Source organism: Neophocaena asiaeorientalis, unplaced genomic scaffold (genome assembly GCF_003031525.2).
Source record: "Neophocaena asiaeorientalis asiaeorientalis breed wild unplaced genomic scaffold, Neophocaena_asiaeorientalis_V1.1 scaffold114, whole genome shotgun sequence".
Lineage (NCBI taxonomy): Eukaryota > Metazoa > Chordata > Mammalia > Artiodactyla > Phocoenidae > Neophocaena > Neophocaena asiaeorientalis.
The window spans coordinates 8,581,886-8,602,382 of record NW_020173116.1 but is presented as its reverse complement, the minus strand read 5'-3'; the positions used below and the strand labels follow the sequence as shown (position 1 = coordinate 8,602,382).

The following is a 20,497-nucleotide window of genomic DNA, read 5'->3' as shown; positions in this document are numbered from 1 at the left end:
CACAACCTTTCCTCAACTAGTGAATCCACACTGACCCCTGCATAGAGTTAGCCATACGGAAATCCCTGCCCTGATTCCCAAGGATGGCGGCAACAACTGGGTCAGCTCTGCTCCACTGTAGACCTGGGCTTGAGCAATGGATGCTCTGATCCCGTTGCTCCAAAGCCACCTTCTGCTCAGATACATTTTAAAGCTATTTTTCATTAAAAACATTTAGGAGGTTTTGAACAAAAGTTATCAGAAAAGGAGTCATCAGTGAATATCATGCCACAAAACTCTATTTGGCCTTCTTTTTTGTAAGGTGTGAAAACAGTACCCTGCAGTGACCAGGTGATCTAAATGAACAGCACTAATGAGGGCACGTGGACATCATGTACCTTTGGATAGGCTGCCCTGAGAGGGACGTGGCATCAATGATATCACATAACATTTTGGCTCGAAACACTTAACCTGAATCTAATTTAACCCAAATTGAGGGACATTCCATAACATAATTGGTCTTACTGTTAAGTAATGTCAGTATCATAAAAGATGATGGAAAAGGCTAGAGAATGATTCTAGATTAAAGAAGACTAAAGAGAAATAACTAAATGCAATAACAATTCTGAATTGGGACCTATACTAGAGGGAAAAAAATGCTATAAGGGCTATTCTTGGGACAATTAACCCAATTGAAATATATAGATAAAACTACATAATATTAACTTTCCTGAATTTTATAACTTGACTGTGGTAATATTAATACCCTTGTTCTTGAGAAATACATGTATCAAGGGGCAAAGGGGCATGACGTTACCTAATCTCAAATAGTTCAGGAAAAAATAATGTGTGTGTTATGGTAGAGGGAAGGAGACAGAGAGAGAGAGAACGGAAAAATAAAATAATAGATTGGTAAAATAAATGTGACAAAATGTTAAAAATTGGTAAATCTGGATAAAAGTATACAGGAGTTCTCTATTATTCTTGCAAGTTATCTGGAAGTTTAAAATTATTTTTTTTTGAAAAAATAACTCTATGAGGGTAAAATAGAGTTGAAGTTCCCAGTTAAAGATACATTGACTTTGTGGGGGGGAGGGGACTGTAAAGGGGGGCTGTGGGGAGGGAAACAGAAACTAAGTCCATCCTTAACTGATGCATCATCATTTAATTCAGCTGAGTCAATATTTACTAACTAGCCACTAATCAAAATAACTGATTATATGACTAAATTCAAGTGTTTATTATGTTATTATTATTATTTTTTTTTTTCTGGTCGCACTACGCGGCTTGCAGGATCTTAGTTCCCTGACCAGGGATTGACTGAACCCGGGCCCTGGCAGTGAACGTGCCGAGACCTAACCACTTACCACCTGACTGCCAGGGGATTCCCATAAAATATTTATTACCTTTCAAGTGACTTATCTGAGCCACAGATTAAAAATTCCCAAATGGCCAAATCTCATGGAGCTATTAGGACTGTGTGCTCTCTGCTTCTAGCTGCATATTTAAAAACAACCAGGGCAATAATCATTGCTGGCATGGCCTTAGGTATTGCATGTGGCTACGTGTTACCTGTTTCCTCTACTCCCCCAGATCAGCAGCGGTAGGTCTTCTGCATTTCCTTATTACGCAGGGATGGTTGGGGGAAAAGTTTGAGCAGTATTATTTTTTTCTGGGACCCTGGCCGGCAAACTGATCTCAAGCCCTAGTCCAGCCATTTGGAATCCTGTCATTTTCAGCATTTTCATTCAACTGCTAAATTAGCCTTGGGTCCTGCTCCGTGACTCAGATTCAGAAAACCAAGCAGGGGTGGCCTCCTATGATCACCTCTCAGCAAATCTAAGCCCCAGAGAAATAGGAGGTTCTCAGGCCCTGTTCTTGCAAAGAAGAGTTTCATGCCTCAGCCTAGGAGCTCATCTCAAATGCCTGGATCCATTTTTCTCTCAACCAGTCAACTTCAAAGCACATTTACCAAATTTCAAATAAAATGTCCTAGTTATAAGTTCTACACATATGCCTGCTGGAAACCCAAACTCCAGATGAAGTATTTTTCTCACTTAAAAAGCAGATTAAGTTTAATAAAGAACTACTTAACTGGTGATTGACAGATAATGCCTACGTTAAGATCAGCTATATTTTGAGGTACAGTCTTTCTGCTTGACAGCTCTTCCTCAGGGTTCTTTCTCTAAGCTCTCTTTCCCAATAGGCCTTTACCATGATTTCAATGACTACTTTTGTGCTGACGTGGCAAAAATCTCTATCTCCCGACAGATTTCCTCCTCCAGACTCTGGACCCATTATCTCCAATTGCTTCTCTGACAACTTTAGCGTCTTGTGGTGTACCTACAATTCATCACGTCCCAGACACACCTCGTTACCTTCCTGTCCATACCGCCATCTCCTACAGGTACCATCCTTTACCTTATGACCCACACCAGGGACCCGAGTGACATCCTAATCCACTCCGTGTATACTCTTCACACAGCGCTGGGAGGGATCTTCTTAAACCTTCAAGTGTGATTGTGTTTCTTCCTGCTTTAAGTGTGACTCCCCAATACAGTTCAAACGTCTTAACATAACCCCTTATGAACAGCCACACACGTACCTCTCCGAAGAGCTTTCTTACTTTCTACCCTTCCTTTGCATTCTAGGTTCCAGCCATAATCTATTTTATTTCTCCAGGCATAAAATGGTTTTCTTCACCTCTAGATCTTCACACATATCATTTTCATTATTCATGAAGCTCTTGCTTAACTTCACCTGGCTGATTCCTTCAGGATCACATGCCCCAGAAAGTCTTGGGCAAACCTCTCGGGTCCAGTCACACTGGCCTCTTCCTTCAAGGACGAGGGTGTCACGGGCACTCCATCCTCAGGACTTCGTACTGCTGTTCCCTGTGTTTAGAACTCTCCCTGAGATAATCTCATGGCTCCTTTTTAAAGTCCTTAGTAATATGTTGCCTTCCCTGGAAGTTCTTCCTTGACCACCATATCTAGAATCGCGAGCTTCACCTTTGACACGCTCAACCCTCTTCGTGGCTTCATTTCCCTTCACAGCCCTGTGTCTGACACACTACGTGTTTTACTTACTTGGTTGCTCACTACGCTAGACCAGCACCTTAGGGATATTACCTACGTGGAACATAGTAGGTATGTAGGAAAACTTTACTAAACAAAAGAAAGATTAAAGTAAGTTTTTCTGGCTGTTACTTCCCCATAAATATGGGGAGAAACTTCATCATTTCATTTTAGAAGTGGAATACCTCAGCATAGCTCATGAAGTGTCAGTGTGCTAGGGAAAGCATAGTTTGAGAATTTCTGGTTCCCAATATCATATTATGTAACAAAGGAATCTTACAAAATAAAATACCTACCTGGAAAATAAAAGCCATTTTCATCACATCTTGCAATAACCTTCTGGCCTTTGAGTGGATCCAATTTTTTGGATTTGTTTTTCTTTGTTGGAGTTCCTTGAATTTTCTGTTGCTAAAAAAAAAAATAAAACATTAATAGTTGATAGAAAAAGTAAGTGCAGACAGTGAAAGTCACAGACACAGGATAGCTTGCGATTCTTTACTTAGAATCACACTGTTGAGGAATTACAGGACATGCATATACTGTATACTCACTCTGGAGTACTTTCTGTTCTATGCTGTCGGGAACAGGCTTTTAAAACTGAACTGATATGGAAAACACTGCACATAGAAAATGAGGCAGAATTTACAGTCTAAATCTAATCAAGCTTTGTTAAAACAAAACAAAACAAGGCAGCCTTTTCCGGAGAATTTAAACAGGATCCGGAGTTTTAAACTATGATATTCAATATATGCATACATGATCCAAAATGCAACACACAAAAGAAGCAAAAGCAAACATGACCAATTCTCAAGGTAAAAGGAAATCAACAGATCACAGTATTTAGACGGCTCAGGTGTTGGAATAATCAGATTAAGATGCAAATCAGCAGTTATAACCATAGTACATGAGGTAAAGGTAAATACTCTAGAAATGAACAGTAAGGTAGTTGTTTTCAGCTGAGAAAAAGGAACTATTAAAAAAAAAAAACAAATGGAAATTTTAGAAGTAAAAAAAAACCCCAACAATATCTGGAAGGGCTAAATAGCAGAATTGATACGATGGAGGAAAGAGACCTGAAGACAAATGAACAGCATCCAATCTAAAGAACAGAGAAAAAAAGATATTTAAAAATGAGCAAGGGCCTTCCTGTTCCAGATAACCCCTTCAAAGCCCAGCTCAGTTATAATCTCTCTGGGAAGACTTCACCCCCAGGCAATTTCAGAAAAAACAAAGGAAAGTACTGCTCTGTTATTTCCAAATGCTACCACATGAATCAAGGCTTGGAGTGAATGTGACTGTTGTGTTTACTACAGGAAGAAACTGGCAGCTTCATTTTTGATCTGTAAAGTCCAATTCTATCTAAAGTCCTATTTTCTATGCTTGATGACTGCTCATTAGTAGAGAGACCCAATCTCCACTGCTCCTCCAAAAAACCCCCAAAGGCCTCCATTCCATCATCCAGAAAAGTCATTATTTTTGATTTCCAATCAATGTGAGGACCAACGATCTTGTAAAATAAATTTAAAATGAATTACTAGAAAACAAAATAAAAAACAGAAATATAGTGTTTGGGTTTCCAGGTAAAATCTACTTAAGAATTCTGAAAAGCAATTGGTAGCAAATGGGTTGGAAAAGAAGACAAGAATTCAAAGTACCACCAAATTGGTAGGGTGTTTACCATTGTTTTCCTCTGGTATTCCCTGGCCTGACCTCAAGACAGCCCAAAACACAGAAGTGGGCTCCAGAGTACAGACAGAGAGCGCTCTTAAAAGAAGCCCTCTAGTTCTGGCTTAAGGAATGGGAAAAGGAACTCCTAACCCTTGGAGAGAATACAGAAATCCTTCTCCCCTTTCTCCCTCCATACTCAGACCTCAGTCCCTAAGCAATTCTGTGCAGTGGCAGCAGTGTTGGCAATACGAGCCTGGAGGAGCCAAAACTCTGCAGGAGTGGAATCTTCTTGCTCCAACAGGGTGGGTGAACCCCCACTGTTCTCTCTCTCTATGTATCTAGCCTCTGTTTGGTCCCAAAGGCAAGCACAATATATGGAAGCACGCGACTGAGTTAGGGACATAAAACCCTGGATTTCTGGCTGAAGGATTAGAAAGAGGAACCCTAGGAAACCAGAAATTACTAGGAAGCTCACTTATATTAGAAAAGGGAAGGCTAAGTATTACCCCAATACCAAAACAGGCAAAGACATCACCAGAAAAAGAACACTACAGTCCTATATTCCTCGTGAATATAGATGCAAAAATCTCTTAAGAAAATATCAGCAAAAAACCCAGCAACATATGAGAAGAATTATACACAATGACCAAGTAGGAGTCATCCAAGGAATGCAAAGCTAATTTAACATCCATAATTATGCATCCACAATTAATGAAATACTCCAAATTAATATAGTAAAGAATAAAACCATATTATTATCTTACTGCATGAAGAAGGAGCATCTGACAAAATCCAACAGCCTTTCATGATAAAGACGCTCAACAAACCAGGAATAGAAGGAGACTTCCTCAACTTGATGAAAAGCATCTGTAAAAAGCCTACAGCAAGCATGACACTTAATGGCGAAATATGGGATGATTTCCCCTTAAGATCAGAAACAAGGCCAGATACTCTTGCAACTTCTACTTAACATTGTACTTGATGTTCTAGCCAGTGCAATCAGGCAAGAAAAAAATAAAGGCATCCAGATTGGAAAGGAACGGGTAGAGTTGTCTTTCTTCATAAATGATATAACCCTATATGTGGAAAACCCTGAGGAAAGCACACAAACACGACTAGAGTTAAAAAGTTTTGCAAGATGTCATGATGCAAGTTAAATATACAAAAAAGAAAAAATTGTATTTCCATGTATTAATAATGAACAGTCTGAAAATAAAATTAAGAATTCCATTTATAGAATCAAGAAGAACAGACTAAGGAATAAATTTATCAAAAATATGTGAAAAGCTCATACACTGAAAACTACAAAACACTGCTGAGAGAAATGAAAGATCTAAGAAGTTGAATATCATGTTCATGGACGAGAAAACTTGATATTGTTAAAATAGTCATTTTTACCAAACTGATCTATAGATTCTACATAAATCAAACAAAATCCCAGGAATTTTTTTTTGGCCAAAATTGAGATGCTGATCTTAAAATTTACACATAAATGTAAATGACCCAGAAGAGCCAAAATCATTTTGAAAAAGAACAGATCTGGCGGACTTACTCTTCTTAATTTCAAAACTTACTGTAAACCTTCAGTAATCAAGAAAGTGTGGTCCTGAATTAAGGATAGTCATATGATCAGTGGAACAGTATTCAGAGTCCAGAAACAAATCCTTACATTTATGGTCAATTGATTTTTGACACTTTGGAAAAGCTTTTGGCAGTTTCTTTAAAAATTAAACATAAACTTACTGTATGCCCTGGAAATACCACTATTAGACATCTAGCCAAGAGAAAGAGAAATTTTTATAACACAAACACTTGCATGTGAGTGTTCATATCAGCATTATTCACAGTAATGGAAAGATGGAAATAATCCAAACGTCAGTGGACTGGGGAAATGGGCAAACAAAATGTGGTATATCAATGCAATGGAATGTTACGCAGCCATTTATATACGAAACTTACAGAAAACACAAATTTATAGAGACAGAAATTGATTAGTGGTTACCTGGGGCTTGAGGTGTAAATGGAGACTGACTCCAAATAGGCATGAGGGATCTTTTCTGGGTGATGGAAATGTCCTGAAACTGGATTGTAGTGGTGGTTGAAGCTCTGTCAGTTTTGCTAAAAATCACTGAATTGAAATAGGTGAATTTTATGGTGTGAAAATTATATTTGTATACATCTGCCTTTTTAAAAAAGGTTAAAATAGGCAGCCATCTACTTCTTGTTTCCTCTGTGTAACTGCTCAAGGTATTTTGCAGATAGTGGGCTGAAGAAGCGAATGAACATAGAAGTTTCTGAATCTACTCTTAAATCAAAAAATAAACAAAATAGGCCTTTTTCTTCAAATTGCTATATTGTAGGACATGGGGGTTTTCCCACCCAGATTTTTTTCATTTTTTTCCTTTCTTGACCCTTAACTTATTAATTTTTGGATTTCTCCAAGAAATTAGTCCTCCAACCCAATCAAAGCACCCAGTGACATCATTCACCAGCTTCTCATCTTTGCAGACCATCAAGTGACCCTCTTCTCCATGACACAAAGCCAATATAAATTGTTTTCACATGCACTTTGATGTCATCTTTTTTGCACTGCTATAGCTATATCATCAATAAAGTATTCGATGCATATTTTATGAGTTCATCTGCTGGTCTTCACTTAAGCAAGTCTCTAATTTATGAGGCAATTGACAATAAAAATTTAAATAACTTCAGGTGGTGTGAACACCACTTACTCTTGGGTCATGATTCATGTTCAGTATGGTTTGGGCTCCTGAAACCTGCAGCTCATTTCCCTGGTGCCCTGATATAACTGAGCATTTTGCAGCCATCTATCATTTGTATCTGTTTGGTGATACTTTTCAGGTTCACTAAAAGAAGTGGGAGTATGCTTTATTTCCTGGGAGCTGAAAGTTAGAGCTAGGTCCTCAGGGAAGAAATAATGAACTAAGGGCTTAAAGTCTCTTGCAGGATGGTGGGATATGATCAAGTCTTCAGACCTGTGTTGCTTGTAGCTTATGTGGTCACAGACAAAAATGTAAGATGAATACCACGCTTTTGTTTATGATGTTCCCATCTAGTTGAATTTTGCTGGGGACCCTCTCTTCTCATGGAATTTCTATTTTTACCGATGTACTCAATATGTCAAAGAGGATGGCCCAACATCATTGGTAGCTGGTGAATGTCATCTGCCTGTTCCTGGGCTTCACCCAGAGAAGAAACCTAAGCACTCCTTCCCGTGGGCAATCAGAATGACCTCCTGCCCGTCTGAAATGGCCTCAAAGGGAGGAGACTGGACCAGGGGACAGGAGAAATGGGACTGAGTGCTGTCCAGGTGGCTGTGTGACTTTGGGCAGTCTGTTAACATTTCTGGGCTTCAGTTTCTACATGTGCAAAATAAGGGGATAAAATAAATGATCTCTAACATCCTCTCATATCTGTCCAGGAGAGTCTAGGCCTTACTAGCCTTTCTGCAGTGCTGGGGAAACTGTCAGGCTATGTGTGTACACGGACAGGAACACAAGCAGGATACCCTTGCTTGTAGTTTTTACAATATAAGGGAAATGTAATGGCCAGAACTGTGACATGAATAGCAGTGTTTTCCATCATAATACTCCAAAGAGATGCCCACACCACAGTTTCCTACAGTCAGTTCCTTGACGGAAGATTCCATGTACAGTATATTCTCATTGATAGAATTTAGAATCTTGAGAATTTGGAATAAGCCAAATTAAACCAGCTGTTGCATAAATACCTCACCTGTACATAAAGTGAACCTCCAAAACCACCTTACTTCACACCATCAGTGTTCATATCAAAGACCAATCAGCCAGGGAGGTGCTGTTGGTCCCTGAGGCATCAGACAGTCTTATCACCTCCAGACCTGTAACAACCTGTTATTACAAAAGATGTCCACATCGATTCCAGAAAGTGATTTTTCCCCTTTAGATTTCATCAACAGACCAGACATTTATTAGAACCTATGCCTAGATACACTTAAAACTCCTTTTCAAAATTCTAAATGAGTATAATCACATAATTTATTTAAATAGCCCCTTTTAATCTCTGGATTCCAAATACTGGTTCTCTCAATATACTAGCCAGAAGCTAACCAATGTGACTGCTTTCTACAGTTTCACATGTACAAATCTGAAGTCAGTTGCCAGAGATCATCAGGGACCTCTTTTTTTTTTTTTTTCCCATAGTTGTCATTCACTTACCAATTCATCTGATATAGGAAAACCACTCACTCTGTGAGGACCTTCCCTGCAAGGGCAGCAGCCACAAACAGAAGCGATACAGAGGGTTGCCGGTGTTCATTTTTAACACACTGAAAATGCCACCTAAGAAACTGCAGTTTTAAATCGCTGAAAAGTATCACCTCCCATTCGAGTCATTCACACATCTGTGAGTTTACCTGAAAGAATCATTACAGCTACTAAAGGGCTTTGCATACTCACATTCACTCTGCTCTTGTTTCCAACAGTTACTACTATTGGCAAGAACTCATTTCTGGCTGTTTCCACAGCACGCAGCTTTATGGAAGGAACTGTTCACTGTACACTCAGTCATTCTTCCGTATCCCTGCAGAGGCAGCTCAGCTACACCACAGATAGAGCAGAGAAGCCGTGGCGAAACAAACCAACAGGGCCAGCATTAATACAATGGCTCATTCACAGAAATAGAGCATTGGTCTCCCAGGGTGGAAGGACATCGATCAGGGCAGCTAGACACACCACCCCTTCAGCCACAAAGTTGACAGCACCTTTCCAGAAAGATGATATCCCGCTGTTTTTGAGTCTTGCCAAAGACTTTAGAGACCCCTTACAGTCCATACTAGAGGACATTAGCTTCCCTGTTCCTTTTCTGCCATCAGTCACCTATGCATGTGCACAAGACAAGCGTGCTACTGGGCTTTAAAATGAAATCTATGGGGACTTCCCTGGCAGTCCAGTGGTTAAGACTCTGCACTTCCAATGCCGGGGGTGCGGGTTCGATCCCTGGTCCAGGAGCTAAGATCCCACATGCTGCACGGTGCGGCCAAAAATAAAATAAAATAAAAAACAAAATAAAATAAAATAACATTCTTTACAAAAATAAATTAAAAAAAAGAAATCGGGCTTCCCTGGTGGCGCAGTGGTTGGGAGTCCGCCTGCCGATGCAGGGGACGCGAGTTCGTGCCCCGGTCCGGGAAGATCCCACATGCCGCGGAGCGGCTGGGTCCGTGAGCCATGGCCGCTGAGCCTGCGCTAAAATAACATTCTTTACAAAAATAAATTAAAAAAAAGAAATCTATGGAGGACAAGGGGATGGAGAATGAGAGAACAAGAAATGCTAGCACTAAATAAATAAGCCGACCCATCTCTAGGTTCAAGTGCCTGGGAGTAACTGCGTGCCAGTTTCAGTGAGGAAGTCAGATAGGCAATGATGCTGGCAGTTAGGGATGCTGTCCACTGGATAATTTGATTTTGCCTTGTCTCCAAAATTCAGAGAATCCAATTCACTTCTTTGCCAGATCCAATTATCAGGTGGTGCAGATCAGGATCCAACATGGTCTACCCTCCTTTCATTTCATTACTTAGTTTCAAGGTCATGCTCTCAGGTTTGCATTGGTGGAGTAAAGTTACTAAATGTTTGATGCTTTAGAATTTTCCATTTAACAAACAACATGTTTTCACATCAGGTACAGAATGCACTTCCATGATGTAACTAAAACTGCTCTTCGGCTCAAAATCTTGTTGTAAAACCACTATATTTTTTCCTGCCCCAAATCACTGAACTCTGCTGGACCCAATCCCCAAACTGTACTAGCGGCAGTTCCAATGGCTTGTCTGTCCATGTTTTGTCCTTAAAGCCAAGTAAAGTCTGTGACTGTGCTAAGCAAGATAATACACGTAGTGTCAGGCGTGTTCTGACCTTTCCTCTCGCTAGGATACCTAATTATAAGACCAGAATACTTGCAAACTGTCTCTGAATAATTCAATTCTTTTTAAAACCTTGGTAAGGAGGACAAGGCCAGCCTGGAGCATTTTCTGACATTCACTATCTCTCCCTTCATTTAGATTTAGAGGGGTTTCTCCACCACGAGAGTATCCAGGGTCTGCATCCCTTTTGGAAATGGGTTCTGGAGAGAAAATGAGAAAAAGACCTTACAGGAAAACATAAATCAGGGATGGCAAACTCCTGCCCAGCCCCTCTAGGCAGCGGAGTGACCGACCCATGGTAAAGAATTGAAAGGACTTGGAGCGCTTTCCTTCCTAGGCTATTTGCCTTTTAACAGGAGTCAAACCATAAGGCTAAAGAAGTGAAGCTCTAGGTGGAATTTCCTGCCTCAGCCCCTCCGGTCTGAAGAGGAAGCTAAGACTCCTTGCAAGACCTCTCACAAGCATAGCAGGTCGGCGCTGGGCTCCCGGGGACCCTGAGGACACCGTGCGTGAGCCCAAGGCTTAAGGTGGAAGCTGCGGCCAGGAGGACGTGCAGAGAGAATTATCGTCCCCTTTCAGAAGCCTCAGGCGCTTAGCTGCGCTTTAAAATCCAAAGCGGCACAGGGACGTGCTTTTTCGGAGCTGTTTCCCCCTCCACCTCAGGGAACATCATAACTTTAGGAAACACAGCGTGAGCAACACGTGTCCCCAGAACTTCTGTGCGGGTTTCCACTTCCCCTCTCCGGGGGCTGCTTCCTGAGCAGATCAGGACTGGTGTGCTGCTTGGCCTTCCCCTCTTCCCGATGTGGTTCCTGTGCTGTGTGAGGGGCTGCTTAGGAAGCACAGGAAACAATTACAGGATGATGCCCTGAACTACCAGACAGGCCCCAGACAGGTCCCCAGCACTGAGCAAGGGAGAAGACTTAACCACCCTGACAGTAAAATCTCCAGTCAAATCTCAGTCAATAGCAACTCAAAGGGCTTTTGTGGGAGGCTGAACTTATTTTGGGTGGTTTTTTTTTTTTTTTTTGGTAGTAGCAAAGGAACCTAATAAATATGCATTAGATGCTGAATCGAACGATTTCCCTAGCTTGAAGAGCACACTTGTAACACCTTCTCAGGGAACACTCCCTTGTTGCTCTTTTAGGGAAGAATCAAAGAGAGAAAAACTTGAAATGTTTTAAGTATTTAAACCTGAAAATTAACAGCGCTGTGGCCTGCAATTCGGATGTTGCTGACACGGTTATCTACAGGCAGCTACTCCAGAGATGCACCACAGCCATACACTGGAGCCACTCCTGTGTCATTGCCTGGAGCGTGGACCACCTCCAGCTGCCTGCTGTGGCTGTATACAGATACCTCTCACGAGGTGATGGCATAAAAAGAAATGCTGAGCCTTTAAGAAAACTTTTCAAGAGATCTCTGTGCTGGTTACTCTGGGCCATCTACCTGCCCCCAGGTCCATTCCCTGCCCTGCTCCATGTCCCAGGAGGCTGACCCCCAAGGACAACATGACCCAATTTCTCTTGTTGGCTGACTTTCCAATAGGCTGAGCCAATGGGAGGCAAGAGGTCAGAGGGCAGCAGGGGGAGGAAGACAGGGGTATTGGCTCTGGGCTCCCTCCGTGCCCTTTGTCTCTCTAGGAATACCCCCTACTCTGGCTAGTGGCCTTCGCTCTTACAGGCTCCAGTAGCACTATTTCCCTCCACCCTTCAAGTCTGGGGGTGGTGACAACTTCCTGCTATTGCCAGTGCTGGGGTGAAATCCCCTTTTGGCTGCCTTAGACCTGCCTCCGCCTCTGCAAATAGTCCCTTCATTAATGTTTCTTCACTTGAAGTGACTGAATGGGATTCTGTTTCCTGCCTGGACCCTCCTGATAAGCCCTCCACAGTCGGTTCTCCTCCTTCAGACTGGGAGGTCAATGACCATCTCCAAACCTGTTTAGGGTAGAATTTATGCCAATGAAAAAAGATGAGCCTTGTGGCAAAAGAGTGCTAGGGTCCACCCAGCTGAAATCTCCAGCCAGGATGGCTGTCTTCAGCTTTAGAATGAAGAGACAATCTGGCAGTGATTTTTGTCCCTGGAGCTGATACCCTCTTTCCCACTCCTAAACATCAGGATACGAGACAGAAACCTTTCTGGATACTATTTAGAGTTGGTGGGAGTTTTTCTTCCCATCTGTGAATTTCCTGCAGTGGCTGGTCTTCCTGAGTAGGATCCTCTCCTTAAATCCCCAGCTAACCCGGGCATGATCACGACACGGCAGCATCTTCTCTGGCATCCTCGCCCATCCCATCCAGGCACCTCACTCTCTCTGGGATTTCAGTCCCACCCTGGCCACATGTCCTACCATTATCTCTCAGGAACCCATCGGGGGTCTGGTTTCCATATGTTAATGTATCACCAAGGCACTGGCCTGAATGTGCATGTGTCATTCTTTGTGTGATGGCATCACTGATGCACAACCCACATCTGCTAATTCCCCACCCTTGCACCAGGGGATCTTCTGTGCCACTGTCACTAAGGAGTCAGTCCTCCTACCAGACCCAAGTATCAGCAGAAGAGACTAAAGGTTTTACTTGTGGAATAAGAAAGGCTGGCTAGTCATAAAGGGTTAAGGTGTGATGCCTCCGTTCTCCCCTTAAAGAGGGAATAATGAGAGCTGCAAAAGAATGGGTTACAATACAAGAATGACAACTGGTCCAATTATTATTTGGGAGCAGATATAACAAATGACGCTACTTATTCTGACTTCATTTTATATACAACTCAAAGAAATTTCTCTCTAAGTCTCCCCAACTAATGTTCTGTGTAGTGTCAAAGTGACAACCCAATATAATGTTTTCAAATCCAAGTGGTCTCTTTTCGTCCCTTCATTCTCCCATTCCCATCTCACCCAGCCTCACCCATATCCTCCCTCCTGCTGTGCATTTTCCGAACACTCTCTCCTGGACAGTCTTCCATGGAGTGGACCACTCAATGAGTCATTCTTCAAAGCTAGAGACTCCACATTCCTTGCCAGTCTCAACTTGGAAAAGTAACCACGTGCAGCCAGCTGTGTAAGTACATTTCCGAGGCCTCTATTAGGGTTGTTTAGAGCTACTTAGAATTTAACAAGATTTTCTGCCTCCGAGTTTTTCAAGGCAGCCAAGGTTGGGTGCAGAAAGCCCGTTGGATCTTTCTGGGTCTGGATTCTGTGGGATTTGTTCTGAAGAACAATCCTTATTTACTAAGAAAATGCTGCAGGACAACATCGCTGGAGCTGCCCTAGACCAGGCTCCCAGAGAAAACTTGGGAAGGTTAATTACAACTCAGATGCCCTTGGTGATTTCCACCATACTGCAGCTCCGAGGGCTCAGGAGTGGCCAATGACGTTGGACTCTGCAATCACGGCAACAAGAAGGGTGAAGGGAGCTTTCAAGTGGAATATACAATTTCAGAATTAAGATCTTTCATTATGTAGTCAGTAAGCCAAGCACCTGTCTCCAGGGATGCCATAAAACTAGTGGATTACAGAAATAGGGAGGGACAATTAATCATGGAATGTGTCCAGTATAAGGTGCTGGGCAGAGCAGGTGGGATAATGATTCTTGCCCTACGTCTGATCCTGGGGCCAGCAAGGGACTGCCAGTGAAAGCCTGAGTGGAAAGAGCAGGGCGCATTCTAGCCAGACACTGGCATGTATAGCCACTTCTCCCCACCTCTGATCCTCACCAACAGAAAAACCATGAAGCTGTCCCAGACTCAGGAACCAATATGGCAGCTACTTTGGGTGCCAGCGTACTGTACGGGAAAGAATCAGAGAGCCACAGACCTCCGGACTCCATAACATATTCTGGAGTGGATCAAACAGTGACCACTCCCTTCTGAACACACGTGGGCATTTCTGATTGGGCATCCCATTCCGACCAACTTTGATCACCTTTTGTTACTTCTTATCAATAAACTTTAGGGGGTCTTAATGAAAAACAGGTTTCTTCCTCTCCAAATTACAGTCATTGATCAAAATCTTTGGCCTCTGCTAAAAACATTTAAAGTGAGACTTTTTTTATATGAGTCAATAAAAATGACTTGCATCTGTGATGGATTTTCACCGCAGGATCTCAAAAGGCCTGGCAACCTTGAGCTTTGGTCTGAACCATTTTTCACGCTGAAGGATGAGACTTGTTAGCAGGTCATGAAATCAACTCAACAGAGCATGATAAAAATGGAATAAAAATACCACACAATACATCACACATGGTAAGGAGAAGTACCGTTTTAAGAAAATAATACAGAAAATCTTCTATTGCAGAGGGCCATGTTGAGAGTGGAAAGAACTCTGTAGATGAGCTGCCAACCACGGACCCCTCCCCGCCCATTCATTACCTACGGACTATTGTCCTGGGCACATGGGCACTTTCCTGAACTGACAGTGGGGGCTTTGGTCACCCTATGTAGGGACAGGGCAGTGAAAGGACAGCCCCTGACCAAGAAAGGGGAGCAGCAGTGGACCCATCAATACCATCACACAAACTCAATGCCTTCCTCACTCCGGCTCCCACATCAAGTTCCCTCCATTTTTTCTCCTTTGCTTTCTAGGAAGATCTTGAACAAAAAGTGCATTTCCTGTATTTACTTTCTCCACTGCTCTCTACTTCTCCATCCTCTGCACACTGGCTTCCACTCCCAAAATGCCACCGAAGTTGTTCTGGCTAAGATCACTAACGATCTCCCTCTTGAAAATCAAATGGTTTTCAGACATCATCCTGTATGACTCTCCAAACTCCTCAGTAATATTTTAACAACGGAAATAGCAATGACGGGCAAGGTGCGTTGAGGGCATTTCCTGTTGAGCATTTAGCGTGGCACACCGTACTGAGCATATTATGTGCGTTGTCTCACAGCCAGCTTGCAGGTGGCTACTATGATTTTTCTAATTTAAGGATGAGGCATCTAGGCTTAGAGTGCCTAAGGAAGGTCCACATCTGGAAGTACTGAGACTTGCATTCAGGTCTCTCTGACTCCAGACCCAGGGCTCTTGCCATCTATCCTCCTCAGGCTCTGACATCATAGCTCCCTACCCTGGGCCTTCTGCTCCTCTAGCTTTCCTGTCTTGGCCCTTTCCACAGTCTCCTCTTCCTTTCTCAGCACCTCAAATGACCTCCAAATCTATCTCTGTAACATGGACTTCTCTCCTAAGCTCCAAACACATGACTGCCTATCGGCCTTTCTCGCCGGGATGCCCTGTGGACATCTAAGAATCAAGAGGACCTAAAGTGAGTTACCTTTCCCTGAAAATCTGCTCTGCCTCCCATGGTACCTCTTCCTCTTGTTCTTTCATTCATGCATTCATTCGAATACCTGGGAGTGCCTACAAGGTGCCAAGCGATACTGCAGCAACACTAGGAATACCCAGAACACAACGGACCAAGTCCCACCCTCATTCCAGCGGAGGAGACAGATGATGAACAAATACATACGTAATGTCAGGTGGTGAAACGTGCTGTGAAGAAAACAAAAATGTGGGAAGGGGTTAGAGAATGACAGGGTGTTTAGAGGGGCTGTCTCTCTGCGGAGCAGAGGTGGCACGGATGTGGTGGCTAACCGTGCCTCTGTCTCCCAGTTGTCCAAGACGGGAAGTTTGTGGGTATCCTCAACGCTGCCCTCTGGCTCACCCCACACATTCACTTTCCACCAACTGGTATCTCTTTCACCCATTCCCTCCCCACTGTACTGGCTTGACTCAAGGACTCAACACCTCTCAGTGGAGTCTGCACCTGGTTTTGGTCTTTCATCCCTACGCTGAGCCTCATCTTGCTGCCAAAAAAATCTTTCCAAGACACAAATCTGCTCATGTCCTCCACTTGCTGAAAATCCCTCGCTGGTATCCATTTCCTACAGGCTTGGTTCCTGATCCTAGGAGAGATTTCCAAGTTCCTTGTATTCTGGGGCCATCTTCCCTTTCCCGTCTTGTCTCCTGCCACGCCCCTGGTGAACATGCCATGTTCTTTCCACCTTCCTGCCTTTGCACAAACAGTTTCTCTCACTCAGAACATTTCTCACACTCCCCCCCTCAAATTCCTACACATCCTTCCAGACCACATTCAATCATCCCTTCCATGAAGACTTCCTCAACGCCTCAGCCAGAATCGTTCGCTTTTTCCCATCTTCCAGTTGTTCTACGGCTATGCCTCTGTTGTCATATTTATAATACTCTGCTATAAGGATCTGGGTTTCATTCCTTCAATAAATGTTTTTGCGTGTCCACTGTGTGCCAGGCATCATTCTCAGTGCATGTAGCTATGGCTACAGCTACAAGTAAGGCCAGACAAGATCTCAGCTCTCACATAGGTTATGTTCTATGCCAGTATGTCTCCTCCACTAGGCTGGATCCATGTCTCCATTGCTGTTAACAAACCCCTATTTTGTGTCCAATGTATAGTATCACCTTGGGAGGCCCCAAGGAAAGAGACAAGAATGTGGCAGGCTGAGACCACCTGTGCCAAGGACAGAATCTGATCCATGGTAGGGAGAGAACAGATGTTTCTGGATGAAGAAATTGTGGAAATTATTTTAATTCCCACTCTGTGGACAAGGGAATAAAGAAATAGAGCAATTAATTCACATCCCATGAACAATGAGCTTTTGATGCCCAAATTCAGGAGACTACACTACGCTCTGAAACACAAGAGGCTTCTTTTCACTTCATTAGCAACACTTCCCACTTTAACATTTAATATAAAGTATAGATAAAAGAATAATGCTTGCAAATTCTGCTGTTAGGCAGTAATGTCACCAGAGCTCAACATGCGAAAGTCCATCATTTAGAACCTATCTGTTCACCTCAACTAGAATAAGAGTGGGACCTGGTCTGTGTGTTTAGGCACCTCTAGTGCCTAGAATAGGGCTGGTACCTCATAGGAACTCATACATATTTCAATGAATAAATGAAAGAACAGAGAGGAAGAAGCGTGAGGAAAAGAAGAGCAGATTTCCAGGGAGAGGGATTTACTTCATTTGAATTCAGTCTTCTTGATTCTTGGTGTTTACAGGGCATCTACGTGAGCAAGGCCAATAGACAGCCACATGTTTGGGGTCATCAGATGGTGCCTTCCAAGGAAAGACTGAACAACTCTTTGAGGAGGTCACTTTGAATAAAAACGACCACCCCCCCCAATATATATAAATAAATAAAAACAAAAATATAAATAAAGATATGATAAAACTTTTGCACTCTGCACAAAAGAAATCGCTTTCTACACTGAAGGAAAAAAAGCCATTTGCAGGGGAAAAATAAATTTAAATAAAAATAAACAAATAAAACACAAGAATCTAGAACAGCAAATACAGAATTTAAAACCAGGCAAAGCTGGTATCGCTTAGCAAAGACTGAAATCAAAAAAGATGAATCTCAAAGGTCAGTTCCTTGGATGTATCTTTTAGACTATCATATGGTAAATATATTAAAATTATATAGAACTCAGTAAGATTCTGGATGAACTGTTCCAGGTTTACACACACCCTACTATAGTCAGAAAGAGGATATTACACAGGCAGCAAGTATTTAGAGCCCCCAAATGTTCATGTCCTTTGGTCCAAGAATCCCACACCTAAGAATTTATCCTAGCAAAATAGTTCAACTATATGCACCATAGAAGCATTAAAACATGATGTGAAAGAGAAGAAAATTGGAAAAAACCCTCAAATGTCCAACATCCAGTGAAGAGTTAAACAAATCAGGGCATTTACACACCATGGAATATTATGTAACCACAAAAAATATCAGTTTGATGATTCAGCAAAAACACCGAGAAAATATATGAGACGTTGAAAAGCAGACCATAAAATGATTATGGATACTCTAACTGCAATTCTGTGTAAAATTTATTCAAGGAAGAAAAACAATTAAAAGTAAATGATACAAAGTGGTAATAAATAATATGGCTGCCAGAAAATAAATTTTCCTTGTAGAAGGTCTGTTTTACTAGTAATAATAATTGCAAACACTTATGGGGGGAGCTTTCAATACTAAGTACTTTAAATGCTCATTTTGCTTCCGTAACAAGCCTATGAGGCAGATACTAGTAACACTCTTATTTTACAGATTTAAAAAAAAACCCTAAGGTTTAGACAGACAGAGTCCCTGGCCAAGATCACACAGGGATTAGGTGGTAGATCTGAGGCTGGACTTTGGTCTGGCTCATATCAAAGTCCTTTGGTCCAGCTCATATCAAAGTCCAGGCTTTTAATCACTACATGATACTTCTGTTTAGATTTATTTTTCAATTAAAACACGTATTGTTTAAAAAATAAGGCCAGAGTAAAATCAAATGGCATTTCCTTTCTGTTGAAAGAAGTCCTGAGACCTTAAGTGGGTTGGCTGTAACTCTTAGAAATCAGTGCAGTGGGAGGTGGGAGAGAGGGGAGGCCAGCACAGGAATGGCAAGGGCTTGGGATAGGAGGGAGGGAGGGAATACAGACACCTCCACGGTACACACCTCTTCAAGGGCCCTGCTCACATGATTCTCCTTCTTGGCAGCCTCCTGGAGCTCTATGGCCTGCTGCACATACATTTTCCCAGCTAGGATTTCATTCTCCAGCACTGACAGCTCCTTCAATGAAATGGGCCAATTCAACCGTTCTAATGCCTTGTTTAAAGCTGCCTTGTTTTCTAAGTAACGCATTGGTTTGTTTGCACCTAACCTAAAAAAAGAAGAAGAAAGAGAAACATAAAGTGATCATAGTAGAAAACATATGGAAAGATGTTTTTTCTGTAAACCCTCCCCTGAGAAACATCTGTCAGAGCAGATGTCAGGTGTCAGTTGACAGAATCACAGCCATGCCTTCTGGCCCGTCAGGGCTTTGGTAGTTTATGCAAGTCAGAAACAATCATCTCCGAGTCACGGTAGGCACTTTTCCCCATTACCTAATTTGATGATCTGATTTTACAGAAGTTTGATACACATAAGTTATTTTTTCAACAATGTTTTCAGCGTATTTGGAACCCATTCCTTTCTCCCTAGGTCTAACATTTGGCAGAACCAACAGTGAGTTTCAAAGACATTTCACACAACTATGCCTAGCAGTGACTCTGGAAAACAAAGCAAACACTAAACTCAAATATTTGTCTCAGTGCAGTAATTCTCCTATTAGCTCATTTTAGCTATGTTTATCTTCTCTCCTCTTGTAAGCCTAAATAGGCCTAAACTTTCTGGCTTCACTGTTTTGGTACACAAAGAACAGAAGCCAGACTTTCTATCAGCTGATGAACAAGCTGTGTGATTCCAGGGGAACCCAGTGGGGTGTGGAGGTCCCAAGTCCTGGATTCTGTTTCCAGTCCCAGTACTTCTGAGTCAGATACTCATGGAAGAGGGTACAGAGATTGACTGATTGAGGGACATGGGGGAGGAAAAACATTTCATAACTGTCATTCTCTTATTGTTGAAAATGTCATGGCATTTTTTAAGATGTCGGGTGTTGGAAGAGCACACTGTTAAACCAGTACATTCACAGGACTCAACCCACAAACAAACTTGTCAACAGAAGGCAGCAAAAATTCTTATTAAAAAATCTAAATTGGTGTGATGTCAGCAAAGTGGTGAAATGAGAAACCCCAGGCCCTCATTCCCCCACAAAGATGCTGACTAACCATATAAAGACCAAACTGCCTTTGTGAGAAACCAGTTAAAATGTACCTGCCCTCCAGGAGCACAAAGCCAAGAAGAGTAGGCATTGAAGCGAGTAGGAAAATGTGTTGCATTTTGTCTGGCCAAGCCTCTCCCCTTCCCTGGCACACTGCAGAGCAACTGGGAGAAAACTCCTATTCAACATGTATCCAACATTTTGGTCTTTTCTGGGGCTGCCTGAGAG

General features: G+C 42.3%; 1 protein-coding gene across 1 annotated transcript in view; it reads right to left on the bottom strand.

The window, feature by feature from the left end:
- Nucleotides 1-20,497, bottom strand: part of VWA3B (von Willebrand factor A domain containing 3B) — a 206,246-nt gene that overhangs the window by 16,766 nt on the left and 168,983 nt on the right. The window contains exons 24-25 of the mRNA XM_024743834.1: nucleotides 19,126-19,330; nucleotides 3,353-3,464 (exon numbers count right to left, since the gene is read on the bottom strand). Coding sequence (XP_024599602.1) covers nucleotides 3,353-3,464; nucleotides 19,126-19,330 — 317 coding nt within the window. The remainder of the gene's footprint in view (nucleotides 1-3,352; nucleotides 3,465-19,125; nucleotides 19,331-20,497) is intronic.